Below are 15,681 nucleotides of genomic sequence, written 5' to 3'. Positions count from 1 at the left end.
TCCTTTTTATCTATTTTCTGCTCATCCACTCCCTTCTGCTAGCCAAGAAATAGAGTTTTTCATCACTGCAGTCTCTCACTGGCATCGACCAGAATTATTGATCTGGAGCAGATCTCCTTCCACTCTACCTGGGGAGCCAGATGAGCCTTGTTCATATTGATCCAATCTTTTTATTCTACATTATACTTCAGCCTCTACTTAGATTGGGAAAATATATATACGCTTGTCATCTTCTATAATAAATATTCTTTTGGAATAGCATTGATAACTATTTATCCAAGGATTTGTTATCATTGAGGATGCACACAAAAAGACAGGAGTACTTTGGAAACATGCTTCCAACCTCAGAAAAAGTGTCTGTTATGACAGTTCAGAGAAGGGAAGGCACACCGCTGCTTATCTGATTCAGGATGCCGGCGATGAAGCTGAGATTGGCACAAAAAGGCAAAACACGTCCATCAGAAAGCCGGGCAGGCACTTTTGACGTTAAGAAATAAATGTTTGCTCAAAGCCAACAAACCTAATTCTCTTTGAAACGAAAACGCATACAATATCTGAGTGTTTTTCTTCTTTCCCTCATTACTGTATTTTCTGTTTCATAATCCCACTTCATCACACTTATTCTTTCCACATATCATCCTCCTCCTCTCCCCTTCTCTGCCCATTTCCTTGTGCTCATTCTTTAAATGCCTCTCTCTGTCCGCTTTAAGTCCTTCACTCTTTCTGTGTGTCTTCCTGCCTCCCCCTCAGGAGCAGAATCCGTGGTAATGTACTAATCTGTGGAGCTTTAGTGCAGTCTTGCCAATCTGCCTTGTCAAGATACACAAATCTCACTCCAGGCAATTACAGGCCTTTTTTCTCTGCACTGCAAAGGAGTCCGTTTCCCCATCTCGGTTAAAACTGCCTATGTGACCCATCAAGTACAGTTACCTTGTTTGTAGCAAACACTGATGGCCCTGGGGTGGTACTGTATATGAAACAGCTAGGCGGTGCTGGCATGAAAGAGATACATTAGTATGTATTATGCAAGCTGAAAGTGGGAAGAATTCAGTGTGCATTTAATCTTTAGTGTAATAATGTTAGTTTAGACAAACTGTGCCTTTGAGCACACCAAGAAAACAAGGAAACCTGTACCTTATCAAGCTGACTGCATACAAATGATGGCCTAACAGTTTTGAGAAATTGCTAGTAGCATGGTTGGAAAAAGTACTAGAATACCACAGTATAATCAAACTAATAAATTGAAGAGCACCTTTAGCTACAAAATAAAGTGCATTAACAAGTCAACATAAACAGACAAATGGAACAACTTGCTGTGAACCGCACCACTGAGCCCTTACTGTACGTCCAAACCAACAATACATTATTTTTGCTATAGCTGGATTTGCAGCCTGTGCATTCAACTGATTATCAATTATAAATGAACAACCATCTTTGTCACTACAGTAAATTGTCAAGAATTTACCAGAAAAAAGGTCAAAACTCACACCAAAGAGCAACGATAAACAAAAATGAACAGCGCGACAGGAGCAGCAATCCTTAGGCTATAAATTAAATAACCAGCCACTCTAACGGCAGCATAAAGCATCACCAATGCACCCACCACAAATATTTAAAAGACAATATATACTCTACTGAAACATACACTAGAGCACAAACAGAGCCTGCACAGTTTAAAGAAATGTCCTCGTACTTCACCAAAGGTAGAAGTTCTTAAGCAAATGTAGAACCCACCGCTGGAGGACCCACAATGAACATATTAGCTAGACCCAGCATGCACCTGTTGGCCACTCAGCACCCTGGGTATGTTTGATTTTGGTCACACAGCTTGCCCTCTGGGCTAAATCAATGATTTATAAAGGTATAATCCAGTTATAATGTTGCCAATCTTTACCACAAAACATAATAAAATCATCCTAATAGTTCATTTTATTGGTGTGCATTTTTTATTCTGCTCACAAACTGCTGGGCCCCGGTACAGTTGTTCTTAAAGGAACGACTTATTGGGACTTTAGCTTATTCAGCATATCCCCCAGAGTTAGGCAAGTCAATACATACCCTTCTCATCTCCATGCGTGTCTTAACTTTGTCTGATGGCCCCACCGGTAGCTTAGCCTAGCAAAGATCCTGGAGGTGATCGGCTCCAACTAACCTACTGCTCCCAATAAGTGACAAAATGTGTTCCTATTTACATGTTGTGGTTTGTATAGTCACATGGTGTACAAACAACAAGGTCACATGAGTCACAGCCATCTTCTAACCGTATATAAACTGGGAACTATATACTCCAGAAAGGCTAAGCACTGCTACTCTCTGCTCAGGGCTTCTCAGGTGCTGCAAGCATATCCCTCCGCCCATGTGGCAGAAATAGCAGTGCTTCACCCTTCTGAGAATATAGTTCCCAGTTAGTATGCAGTAAGAAGATGGCTGTGTCTCATGTGACCTTGTTTGAGGTTATGAAATTGTACTTGCAAATTACCTCTTTACTGTATGTATATACGTATGCACCAAGATTATATCAGGCTAGTGTAAATGTTTATCATATTGTTCCATAAGGTTCTTAAAGTTGGCTGATCCAATCAGGATTATAGATGTTACCAATGTATTGGATCTGTGCATTACTAGTCAAATAGCACCACTTGACTAAACAACCAAATCCATATCTTACTTAAAAATGATATCAGTTATTCATCACAGGTCCCCCTCACTCTAGCATTGATCATGTTTTTCATACTGCTGTTATGAAACAACATGAGTAATAATATGTGTGAACTTAGTTTAGTCAGAATTCTGGTGTCATTCTTTTCAATCAATGCAGATAAGTGCAGCCACTTTATCGTTTATAGTAGTCTACCAATTATTTTGGTATGCAGCAATGGTAGCATTCGTCTTGAGCGGCCGGTTGTCTGCAGCTAATCAGGGTGTTAGTGCAAATAAAACTGTAAATCAAAAGGAATTTAAGGGAGGAGCCTGCTTCCTTTTGAGCTTTCAATTTACGTTGGTCAACAGGAATATCTGCTTAAGCTTGCCAAAAAAACATCTGCCAAAATACTTGAGGACTTTTTAGAAAGTCTTACCAAAGATGTGGAAAAAATAGCTGCTGAGACTTACACGCTAAAACTGAGCAAAACTGTGACACTCGCGAGATAATGCCAGTAAACTTTTTCCCTCACCTCCATGTTTGTAACTTCTTCGTGAGTTTCTCTTATAGAGCTGTATGAATATGACAGAAATTGCAAGGCTTCACATAATGCTGCTATTCTGAAACTGTCTTTGTTAATCATTTTATACTGTAACTTTTATAGTTTGTAATTGCTTTTAGTATGATAGGGTAGGATAATGTTTTTATCTATTTACTAATCTAGTAGTTTGTCGGCAACGAGACTTGAGATCTTATTTTGTCCTCCTCATCCTCCCGTGTTATGAGAATGACAAAAAAGTATCTATTGATCTATCTATCTATCTATCTATCTATCTATCTATCTATCTATCTATCTATCTATCTATCTATCTAAGGGGTCTTTCAGTGAGCTCTAAGATTTTACATGCTGTATATTGGATGTCTTTATAAGAACACAGTTTAAAGTAAAAACATTTTTTATTGCACATTATATTTTCACAATCATATTCTGATTCAAAGTTACTTATTTGTATGCAATATGAGATTAAATCAGTCTGGAGTTTTCTGACCAGATGGTGATGTTGTTACCATATGCCAAGAGCTAGAGATAAACCCAATTTAGTTTTTGTTGAAAATTCAGAGTCAGCTTCTCAAACAGCACTTCCACTGACATTTCACATAATGAGAGTCCAGATGACCACTCACTGTAAGGTGTTACTATCTCTGAGAGTGCCCTCCAGGAGAAGTGTTAATCAAAACCGTCAAAAAGGAGCTCTCCATCCCACCCTTACTAAAAGACGCCTTTCTTTTTTATTTCTGTTTTATTACAAACATCTATCTACTTTATTATTTCAAATAAAATGATTGCAACCCCAGATATGCTTACTATCTACGGTTAACGCTGAGTAAATTAAAATCCTGAGGGAGTTAAAGGAGCTGAAAATATTTCACTGACAGTTTTCCAGGTTTCATGTGAAGCTCAAAAGGCAACATCTGCTGTTGAGTCAACGCACACCACATGGTATTGTGTTACCTGTCAGTTTAAAAAGGAGGGAAGTCTTCACAAGTTGTAGTCTGACATGCTATTGCACATTATCTAATACCGTCCTAAATTATAAGGCAACTCTAAATGAGCTCATTGTGAGACTAAAATATAAATATAAATACAAATATGTATCATACATATCATACATATCATACATATGTAATATGTATATGTCAGAGCATCATAAAGGAAAAAAAAGGAAAAAAGGGCTCAGAATGTCCGGAACCAACACACACATACAAACAAACAAACAAACGCACCCACACCCCTTTAAGCTAAAAAGAAGGCCTAATAAATATTTTTTTTAAAGTTATTTCTGACTGAATAGTAGCGTCACATGTAAAGATATGTTGCTATACCCTGACACATTTCACATATCGGCTTACAAACCTGCTAACTGTAATTCAAAGAAGTGAAACCCAACCCCCACACAAGCCCACGTTGAACTGCCGTGCTGGGTTAAGATTTCCAATAGACGGGTAACCAGATTTATTTGACAATCATACTGTAAAATACACAAAATACTGCTTTACCTGAAGACATGTACTGTATAACATACACCTACAAATTGTTGAGGATTAAAATCAACAAAAAAGTCAACAGGCTTGTGTCCATTGTGATCCTCTGGTACAACCATGAACATTTAACCCACTAAAAATAAAAGCCAAAACATACCAGAAAATGAAAATGATTTCTATTGCTTGCCACGGTGTTGTCACAGGCAAATTAAGCCAGGAAAGCATTCCATTACAATTCCATCAATGAACAAACAGGGATTTCAATACATACTTTTCGGTTTCTTTGACAATTTTGAAATCCATGATGTGTTGGTTTGATGGCTGTAAAATGACATAAAGGTCACTTACATGTGAGACTTAATTCTGACTGCACACCAATGTGTCGTTCTCTTTGGGAACAACTGACCGATGGACTTTCCCAGCCAAGGATAATCCTTACAAATAAGTAATAAAGATGAAGCCACTGAAGTAGAGCTCAACAGATTTCACAGTAACAAGCTGGATATCAGAATGCAAGGTTACAAATTATTTAACCCAAAAGATTCAAAATGGATGTACAATAGCCTGTCAGTGTTGTTATTTTTCAAGTGCTTGAGCTCATATTCAGTTATGCAGATGTTTACACTTTGCATAATATTGGACTAAAACATCTTACTGAGCTTGTGTTGAAGTAAACATGTGGTGCTTCAAAATCCTACATTCAGTATGTCAAGTGAGGCTTTTTAATGCCTTTTACTGACCTGAACACACTCCTACAGCACTTACTCACCCAGCTGTGCTGAATCCCGGCTTACAGATCTATACAACATTGTTCTGGGCCATAAGGACTGTGTATGCTCATCTCCTCACAAGATCCTTTTTCTTCATCAGATGGGACACTAACTTTAGAATCTAGCTATTGCACATACAGTAGATCTGTATTACTTTGCATGTGATTTAATGAGTTATACTGCATGCACTGTTCTAATGCCAATTTACCACAATTTGTTGAGCAAACCTTGATGCTGGCATTGTTTTTGTCTCATGTGGCATGGGTTTATTCATAAAACATTAAAAACACACATATTCAGATCTTGGTTCTATACAGCAACTTCAACTGTATGATTTCTATTACAGTTACAACCAAAGCAAACCACAGTGGATTTGTATGTGTGAGAACGCAAATTAGCATAACCTTTGCAATGTGAAATTGATAGCTGGATAAAGACTTAGTTGCTATTTGAAGCCATCTGTCAACCAAGTGTGTGACAAACTCTTAAAAGGCACTGGTGTATCAGCATTCTCTAAAATATAAATAAAAAGGAATAGTGCATTTTACACATGAAAATATTGCACATTGCAAACAAACTAGCAAAGAGATCTAAACCCCAGCCCCACAGAAATCCCCAGAATGTACAAGGGACAAGGGACAATTTCCATCTTTGAAAAGTGAAAGCAATTACATTGAGAGTATACTAATTTTGAAATGGGCCAGTCGCACCTGTAAGCCTATCTGCACAGCCTGCAGTTCCTCTTAAGCTGCACATGGCAGTTTATTGTGTTGAGAGCAATTAAATACCCAGTGATTTGTGTGCCAGTGGTAATATGACTTATCCTACTGTATGCCCTGCTTTTAATAGCTGGATGGAAACAAGGTTTTAGGAATCCAGTGTCAGTACACCAGCTGAAAGTAGCACACAGAAACTAGCCCATCCTCAAGGGACTAGCCGTGAAATACAAGTGGTTAACGTGGCACAGGAGGACCTCAGGGGGGGGGGGGGGGGGGGGTGGTTGGTGGTTGGCATGGGCTAACATAATACACATTACTATCCCAAGCTTAAAGCAGACAATGAATGCAGGCACTGTCCTCGCTCCAGATTTAATACTCAAATGGGGATATGTGTTTGTGACTACACAGTACATAACTGGACTGACTAGGTTTCACACTGTCTGACACAAGGGACAACTAACAAAGGCCAAAATTAGAAGCAGTGTGCTACGTATGTCAGGTTTGCGCCTAATCAGCATTCTCTCAATCTCTCCCTGTGGTTTCCCTTCTGCCACAGCTAGCTGGGTGTTGTGTAGTTAAAACCTGTGGGTTTCAGATAGGGCAAAGAGTGTACAATTAAACACTAGTAAGCATCAAGTGTGTATTACGGGTCTAAAAGAGGTTAAATAGTGGACTACTAGACAACTCAGTTAATGTAAAACTACAATGTGATGTAAAACTAATGTAAGGGCAGTAATCAGATTGTCATAGATCATATAATTTTAGCCAGTCTTGCTCATGTATACATGTTACATGTATGTTTCAAACCGAAAGAAGCCATTACATTGGAAAATAGGTATTTGTGTTTACATAACAGCAACTGCAAAGATCAGTTTTTACACAATTAGGGCAACAACAACTAGTCAATTAGACCAAGGATTTTTGGAACCACCTACGGTGGTGTACATGTACTTCAGATCAAACATTTAAAGTAGAATTACATTTCTTGTGTTCATGTCAAGTATGTGGGTAATGAAAAGCCACCTGCTACAGTATGCATCAACTTGCCAAACCATAAATAAACGGGGTTGTGGAAATGACACTTACCTTAGGAGATGAGAAAATCAATCTCTACATTCAATAATGGAGAATGGTTTTGTTTGTGTGTGTGTGTGTGTATGTGTGTGTGTGTGTGTGTATTCATACATATCAGTGCAGCTTTGACTTCTAGCCGCAAAATATGACATTACAACAGCTGTGATTCCTGCTCACACAGCATGATAATACACTGTACACCCACAGGACAGTTTGAAAACTTACCTGGTCAGATGGTACATCACAAGTATTTGATAAGAGATAGCATTCATTTTATAACACAATAACAACACACACATTTTTATTTGGTATTGCGAAATAGTTCAAAATGTTTCAAAAATGCCTATTAAAAGCAATTGCAAAACTAAAACAAATGTCAAAGCAACATACAAAATCAATGAAAACATTTCAGAATTCGAGTGGAACACTTGAACGTCGCATTATTGTTTTTGTATATTTGCATTTGTTTCATTATTTAATTTAATTTGAAGTTTTATTTTTATTCCATGTCATCCTCCAATTAGTAAACCCCAAACACACTGACATTCAAGTTCCCCACACTTCAGTAAGCTTATGATGACTTACTAATTGTGGATTTACTGCAGAAACTAACTTGAGAGAATCAAAGTTTTACCTTGAATGCTCAGTAGGGACCTTAGAAGCCAAACTTCCCCTCTCTGCCCTGAGGAGGAGAGTCAAATGGCAAAAATCAGAAGTCCACTTACCCCACAGGGAGAAGAGGTGAGGATCACAGCCAGGATGGGAGGCCCACAACACTATGATCAAGCCTCACTCGCACATCCACCCATTATTTACACAAAAGGAGTGTAGTTACCCCTTGGTGGTGGTGGTTTCTGGAACTAGGACAGCAACTATTGTGTTCAGATGCCCATTTGAGTCTCATTTATGATTCTCATGCAACAAGCAGAAAAGAAACATTGTGCCTTTAAGGAGTGAATGCAAAGCAAAAGCACCTACCTTGGAAAGATTTCATTAATAGTTGAGAAAGGAATTTAAAAAATGCCAATGACTTTATATACTTCCTTTTGCATGAGTATATAATGCCACAAACAATGCTGTCGTAGTTTCATGAATTCATAGAATTAAAAGGGTAATACCTTTACTTTTACCTATGGGATTTGATGAAATGTTCCATGAAGAAAGCAGATTCCAGACAGAAAGGGAGAACAAAAGGAGAGGAGACAGGGATAAGTGTTGAGGTCAAGTCGGGAAAGGACAGACTACGGGAGAATGAGGCTTGATGGCTACATTTATGTACATATAGACGACTGGAATTGTGTGACAGCAAAAGGGGACTAATAAAGGAAAGTGGAACGAGAAGAACAACAATTCACAGCCCTGCTCTGCAGTATGATAAGGATAAGCAGTAGCCACACAAATGGATAGATGAAGATCGAATGGACAGATCATCTGTGCAGACATACTGCGGCATGCATGACAGATGAGGATTAGTTTAAAAATCAGTAAGCTATTTCCCACCACCATGCATTATATCCTAATGATGTCAATGCAAATGTCCCTTTACTTGATTCATATATAATACATCTGAGTATACAGTAGATAAGACTAAATGAACAGAAAGAAAATATGGAGAGAAATGACACCGCTACCCAGCAGAGTGGGGAATAGAAAGCCAAATGAGCTTGAAAAACGGGTCATACAGAGAAAAAACGTCACTGGGAGAATTAAAATCAACTAGGTCATTCAAAATAAGTGAAATGACAGCCCATATATGAAGCTTCAAGCCTGTATTGCACACAAGTTATGTGCTCGCACACTTCTGAGCACAATGGGAGAAGGAGGGACAATGGAGGAATGATGGGAAAAAGAAACAGAGCTCATACCTTGGTCGCCCATCATCAGGTGTGCCAGACCTTAAAGGAAAACAAGAGCACAGTCAGCAGAGAACAAGGGATCATGGGAAGCCCTGTGACACTGGACACGCAGACATCTATGTCAGAAGTAGATGTCTGTGTTACTTAAGGAGTGTTGGGACAGGGAACAGTGGGACGGAGAAAAAGAAGAGGATGCACAGACAGGGTCAGCACGATGAGCATTTAGTCAACCAAAGCCGGTTGCAATGCATCATCAGCCACTTACTAGTCATCATTCAGAAAGCTAAATTCAGGTTGACCTGTTTTTTTAATATGCAGACCATCAGCCCACCTACCAATGAAACGGCGATCCCTATGCACAAATATAGCAGGGGACTGTTTTACCTTGACTTCAACAACATTGAGTCATACTTATGTCATGCAGAAAAAATAGGAAAATGATTGAACATGGTCTGAGCTATTTTGGATAGCAATGAGTTTTACATTAATTTCATTGACACAGTTAACTTATAAACTATGAACGATGTGTTCTAGCCACAGTATTGGTTTGTTTGGCTGGTTGATCCATTTTTCTCTCCATTGCTCTTCTGGCATACAGGTGACATGCTGTTATATTTCATTAACCTATTGTTTGAAGATATGGGTGATTTCAAACACAAACTAACAATAATTTCCGACGTCCTTGCGGAATCCGAACACAAGGAAAGCAAAATTGCTATTAAAGAAGACAATAGCACTGAATGAAAGTCTGTTTTGAAGTGGTTAAGGCCTCTGTCAGTTGTTATGATGATATAATTACCCACAAGACACTTCTCATATTACACCAGACAAAAACTGCATACTTGATTGAGTGAGTAGCCTATCACATGACATCTGCTTAATACAGAATTAGTCTATTTTGTTCTGTTTTATAGAGCGATGCTCTGACAATGCTTTGATTTTAGTATTGATTAGCTAAGCCTTTAAAAATGATTTTTACTTAAGGATGCTCACTTGGAACTATAATTGTCTTACTACATTTTATCTTATCTTACTGATTGATTTAGTTAACTCAAGCTCATCCTGGTTTTGGTATTTGCTCAAAGGGTCCAAAGCCCTACTGGCTTTAAAAAAAAAGAAAGAAATTAAACTGAGCACTGAACTACCCCGACATAAAAAGGTGAATGGAAATGTTTATACTTAACCAGTTGGTAGCTGGGAAAACCAGCAGTACTCAAAACCTGCTGCAATATGGAGTTAGAAAAGCTAAATCCAATCAGATTCTTCATACTTGATTTAGGTCTTAGTTCATATGCATAAATAATTAAAACCATTAAGCGTAAAATGAAAAAAATGAAACCTGATTAATGAGACTTACCACTCTGAAAATTTATACATATCTCAATACCGTAATCAGTATACAACATTTATTTAAGGAGCCTGAGCCAAGATAATGTTTAGACATACAGAATTTAACAAGAATGGAAACCAATGGTTGAAATACCCACCTTCAGTATAGTTGTCTTCTGGAAGCACAGACAGGTAAAGAGAAAGAGAGGAAGACATTCATTAAGCAGCATGCAGACTGGTCGTTGCATGTCATAACCATGCAAGGATTGTACATCACATGCAAGTGACCTGTTGTAACCCCTGCAGAGGAAATGTATGCATAGGCTTTCATTTTGTTGTCCAACCTTGTCGTTCGTACACTGACCTGGAATACAGGACAGGAGTTGTATTTGAATGAGCCCTGAATATTTAATATCAGCTTAAAAAAATGAATTCATTGTTGGCAGCAGATAAAAACTGTTATCACTGTTAAAAGATTAAAGAACCAGAATTGATCATAAGGTGTAAGGGAGTAAACATTGTGATGATCACGTTGCATTAGGCTCATTAAATCTTTTATATATTTGACTTTTGTTTTTTAAACATGATGGACTATAACATTTGGTACACATTATGGTAACAACTATTTAATTTAACAGACTCAATGGAATCTGTATGCTGTGAAATGTTTTGCTTCAATGAAAAGCTGCTCTACACAGCATGTGATGAGATGCACTGCAAAAGAAAAAAACGCAAAGTAAATGGAGTTGGCTGTAGTTTAGTAATACCTCTAAGGTTTCAGATTGGACAGCAGGGTCTCGTGACTGGAACTCTATTCAGGTGATTTGGTCACAGAACTGAAAGCAATGACCAGTGAGCACATCTTGGCAATGCAAAAAGAAATTGCCTCCCAAATGACATTGCACTAACATTAATTTTGGCAATCAAAGTGAGGTGTGAGGAGGTGAGAAAACTGTCATGTCAAATCTGTCACTCTTACAAAGGAGACCGAAAGAGGAATGACATGTTGGTAAAGTAATAGCAAAACAGGTGAGGAAAACATCAGCGTACCAGTGGGAGAAAAATAAATCGGTTTGAGAAAACATGCAAAACCAGTGAAATTAGCATGTGTAAGGGCCCAACTGCCTACAAACAGAACAAAACATAGTCAGTCAACAGTTGTATTCTTGCAATGTGCCTCATGTCTGATTCTGTATTTAATAATTTAAATATTTAAAATCAGAATTTAGCAGAAATGCACAAAATGGTATTAAAAGAAGATTTGGTGACATTACATTATTATGATTTCTAAAAAGGACATTCATTAACTGAAATCATAAGGACAGTAGCATGCAATGTCTAATCAATACAATAATAATTGTACAACAGAAAATGATCCTGTAATCAATCCAGTTACTTTAACCATGCGACCACTTGGGCACAAAAGCCCAATTGTCCACTACAAAATTAACTCCTACCTCTTTAAAATGGTTTGTTGCCCAGATTCAAGCGAATTTTTGACCCAAAACTTACCATCACCACTGGTTCCCCTTCCAAATCAGACATCATGCACAAAAAACACTCCAAATCATCATTTTGTGAACAAATTACAAGGAAATAAAATAGTTTGACTTGACATGGCAAGACCAATTCAGTTAAATTACATGTCAAATTTGATGTACATTCATTTTGTAATAGTTTCCACATAAAGCAAAGTAGTATTATCAATTAAAATAGTGCCTCATTTATCCAAGCCCTTGTGAAAAGGAGGATATGTTAGAAATATACTGTGTGTGATTTTTACAAATTTTTATTTTTTGTTTGAAAAATATTGAAATAGCCCACAAACTCATGTACATTTCACTTTGTAATGTCATAGGATTTGGTGCATCTTATGCATCGTGTGGATCATATTTCCTAATTTCAACAGTTTACAATAGAGACACAAAAAAGTGCACTTTGTTCACAAAAAGTTAGCTTGATGATGAAAAGCACAGTGCTGAAAATTCATTCTGACAAGGCAAGCATGAAGCCGGCAGTTGCAAAGTGACCACATGAGAAGTGTAAAGTAAAAGAATCACGACTGTTTGCTGATGTCAAGACCACAAAGACTGACGCTGACCTTTGCCACGGTAATTAATACATTCTTCCCACTAAGTTTAAATTCAAATAGTGACCTGTTTAAGAGATTTATGTTTTAGTTAATTTAAGATTGTGTGTAAGCTTATTGTGCAACAAACATTCTTTTATAGGGCTTCCCTTCCTCTAATTATTGGTGATCATAACCAAATTAAAATCCGGTTTAGAGGTAAAATTATTCAGTCCTTATTTAGTATGGATTGAGAGACATGCCGTATGTAGAGTACTTTTATACATTCTGATCTGAGCACATTTTCATCACACTTAGAGATCTACACACAATTTAAATGCCAACAGGGGAGAAACAACATATTTCTACATACACAAAATAAAGGTGCTTCCAGAATTTGATTTGGTCAAGTATTGTTTTCAGTAGTATAACTAGTTACTTTGTATTTTGAATCAAACTTCAACAATGTTCAGTGGCCATCCTAAACAAGGTTTCATTTGTTAGTGTTCTGAAGAAAAGAAGCTTTCCTCTAACAGCAGTCAGAGGCCATTAAAATGACTCCCCTATCCCTCTCTTTCTCACACACACACACACACACACACACACACACACACACACACACACACACACACACTTGCTTTCACAAATGTACCCAGCTGGTTACATACTAATCCAGAGACGTAAATCCATTTAATCCCCTTGACAAAGTGATCCCAGTGCTATTGTGCTGGTAACACTACACCGAAATGCACTCAACTGTCTATCTATCAGACGATCTGCATCTCTGATGGTCTTGTTGATCATGCACATGGTGTTTAGCTCATGGAAAGTAATTACATTACTACTCACTACTACTATTCTAGTTGAAACTGCCAAAACTGAATGAAACATCTGGTGTGCGACAGCAAAATAAATAAATTGAAGGATGGGAAATTCATCTATAAATCAATTTTCTTTTCTATTTGACTCCTGCAGACATGACTGTGACAGCTCAACACAACCTTGACACTCTGACTGCAAGCTCAAAACTGTTACAACTGATTACTGCCAAAGTGACAGTCGGCAGAAAGTAACTACAGCACCGTATCCTCTATACAATGCGTTGGTTTACATCAGCCAGCTCGACAAACTGCCACCATGTCTGTCCTGCAGTGTGTCTGCATGAAATTGGCTGAAGAGACGCTGCAAGAGCAGGGGGCGAGGGGAGGTTCTATAAAGTAACATGTGTCACATTCACTACCGTTTTTCTTTGCAACATTCACTACACATGACATTCAGCAAGAGTTATTATTTATTTTTCTCTGCCATTTGAAAATTTTGGACCATCCTGTTTGCCTGAATCAACCTTTTCCCTCCTATTGTCACCCCTAATGAAACTTTGATCAACTGGTACCACAGTAAATCTCAGAACTCAAGAGGTATTCATTTTAACATCATAACAAGCAGTCCCTTGAAGGTGACACACACAATTAAACTTTTACTGCCGTTAAACTCTACTGATTTGTCTCTACTGAAAAGAAACGCATTGCAGTTTACTATAAAAATGTCATAATTAATCAATACGCTAACTTAAACTAAAAAAGGCACAAGTGTGGGAAAAAATGTGGTTGGGTCTTATTTATTTTCTAGGCTAGTATGCGCTCGGGTTAGAAAATAAGAAGTGGTATATGCAGTGATGTTGGGATCCTGAAATGGTTTTCACAGATATAAAGATAAAGCAAATGATGTACATTCTGTCAAGGTTAGGTAAGGACTCCACTGCATGCTATTACTATTAATGTAACAACCTTCCACTTGCTTTCAGGCTGCTGCTTGTCAACATGAACCACACCAGGGAAGTATCTATATCTGTTTCCCCCCCCACTCCCCCCAATTACACACACAGACCTAAATTCTTTACTCAAAGACTGCGTGCAATCATACCCGCCTTTCAATAATTGCTTTAAGTTAAAACAAATATATATCTGCAGCCTGTTCGGAGCAGGCCTAGCTGTATCTGTAATGTAGCAGCTCTAAAACAAATGGCTCTTATCTCTCTAAGAAAGTTGTGTATTTAAAGACTGAAAATCTGAAAGTCAGACTTTACCTAAAACTAGTAAAAAGAAGTTCAACACCAAAAACTTTATGTGTTCATGTTTTATTTCGTAATGGACCATTTCATAACCCTAGTCCATTGTCATTTAAATAAGGGCATGTTTTATAATATGGCAAATGTATTAAACGTGTAATTAAATGAAAATAGGTTATGTTAAATGGTGTTTATTATTATGAATTATTAAGCAACCGACGCATCATAATGAAAGCAGTTATATTTGATCTTAAACTGCCTCAAACTGAAGCATTCTATCATGGCAGCATTACTTGTGAAAAGTAGGTCAGCAACAACTTAATTTCAATGTGGAAAAGCTGAAATTCTCTTTTCAAAAAACTCTATGTGTATATTTGGACATCCCTTTAAAGGTGCTGCAGAGATATGTGCATGTCACTGTTTGAGACAGCAACCCACTCACTGCTGTTCTGCAGTGTTACTGTAATTTGTCATTTATGATTGACTACAATTTATGATTTACAAATTATAACGCACATTATCTAAGGCTGTGTTGACAGACAGCATTTCGACAATAATCCTCTGTATCCTGTATCTCATCAGATACTGTAAAGACTTGAGATTCTATGATTCCCATAATGCAACTCAATAGTGCTCTTAAATGATCAGCAGGCTATAAAATCTCAGTTAAATAAGAGCTCTTCCCCCCCCCCCCCCCCTTTTTTTGTGTAGTGTTATTAATCAGGAAGTACTAATGTCATCACCATACAAGCAATAACAAAGAAGAACAAAAGGCACTGAATCCATTGCCAGCCCATTAGACAGTTGTGAATTAGAAAAATAGTAGCAGGAAGCCTGCTCTAAAATCCCTTGTCGCAAAAGCACGAGTTAAGGGAAAATGTAAAAGCCTTGCAGCAAAGGTCAGAGCTACTAGAGGATCGATGTGTTGTTAAAGTACAAATTTGACCAAATCAAGAGTAATGAGTATAAGTGAGGGGTCATTTCTTAGTACCACAGCCTGAACCTAATGCATCTATCTTACAGAAGAGTGTTAGTGGCATAACATAGCTTACCATCTCCCTCATTATCCTCCTCAAGCAACAGTAATAGTTGAGAGAGAGAGAGAGAGAGAGA

General features: G+C 37.8%; 1 protein-coding gene across 36 annotated transcripts in view; it reads right to left on the bottom strand.

The window, feature by feature from the left end:
* The window catches only part of LOC117960833 (neurexin-1a), a 257,521-nt gene that overhangs the window by 229,126 nt on the left and 12,714 nt on the right, over positions 1-15,681 (bottom strand). For 15 of the 36 annotated variants that reach the window (XM_034899036.1, XM_034899035.1, XM_034899073.1 and 12 more), the window contains exons 3-6: positions 10,591-10,608; positions 9,113-9,142; positions 8,366-8,377; positions 7,882-7,929 (exon numbers count right to left, since the gene is read on the bottom strand). The exons of 5 other annotated variants lie outside the window; for them this stretch is intronic. In XM_034899036.1, coding sequence (XP_034754927.1) covers positions 7,882-7,929; positions 8,366-8,377; positions 9,113-9,142; positions 10,591-10,608 — 108 coding nt within the window. The remainder of the gene's footprint in view (positions 1-7,881; positions 7,930-8,365; positions 8,378-9,112; positions 9,143-10,590; positions 10,609-15,681) is intronic. 16 more of the 36 variants (XM_034899047.1, XM_034899053.1, XM_034899055.1 and 13 more) reach the window with 8 other exon arrangements.

The sequence above is a fragment of the Etheostoma cragini genome, chromosome 17, assembly GCF_013103735.1.
Source record: "Etheostoma cragini isolate CJK2018 chromosome 17, CSU_Ecrag_1.0, whole genome shotgun sequence".
NCBI classification, from domain to species: Eukaryota; Metazoa; Chordata; class Actinopteri; order Perciformes; family Percidae; genus Etheostoma; species Etheostoma cragini.
Note: the sequence above shows the minus strand (reverse complement) of the source record. Positions and strands in the feature narration are given on the sequence as shown.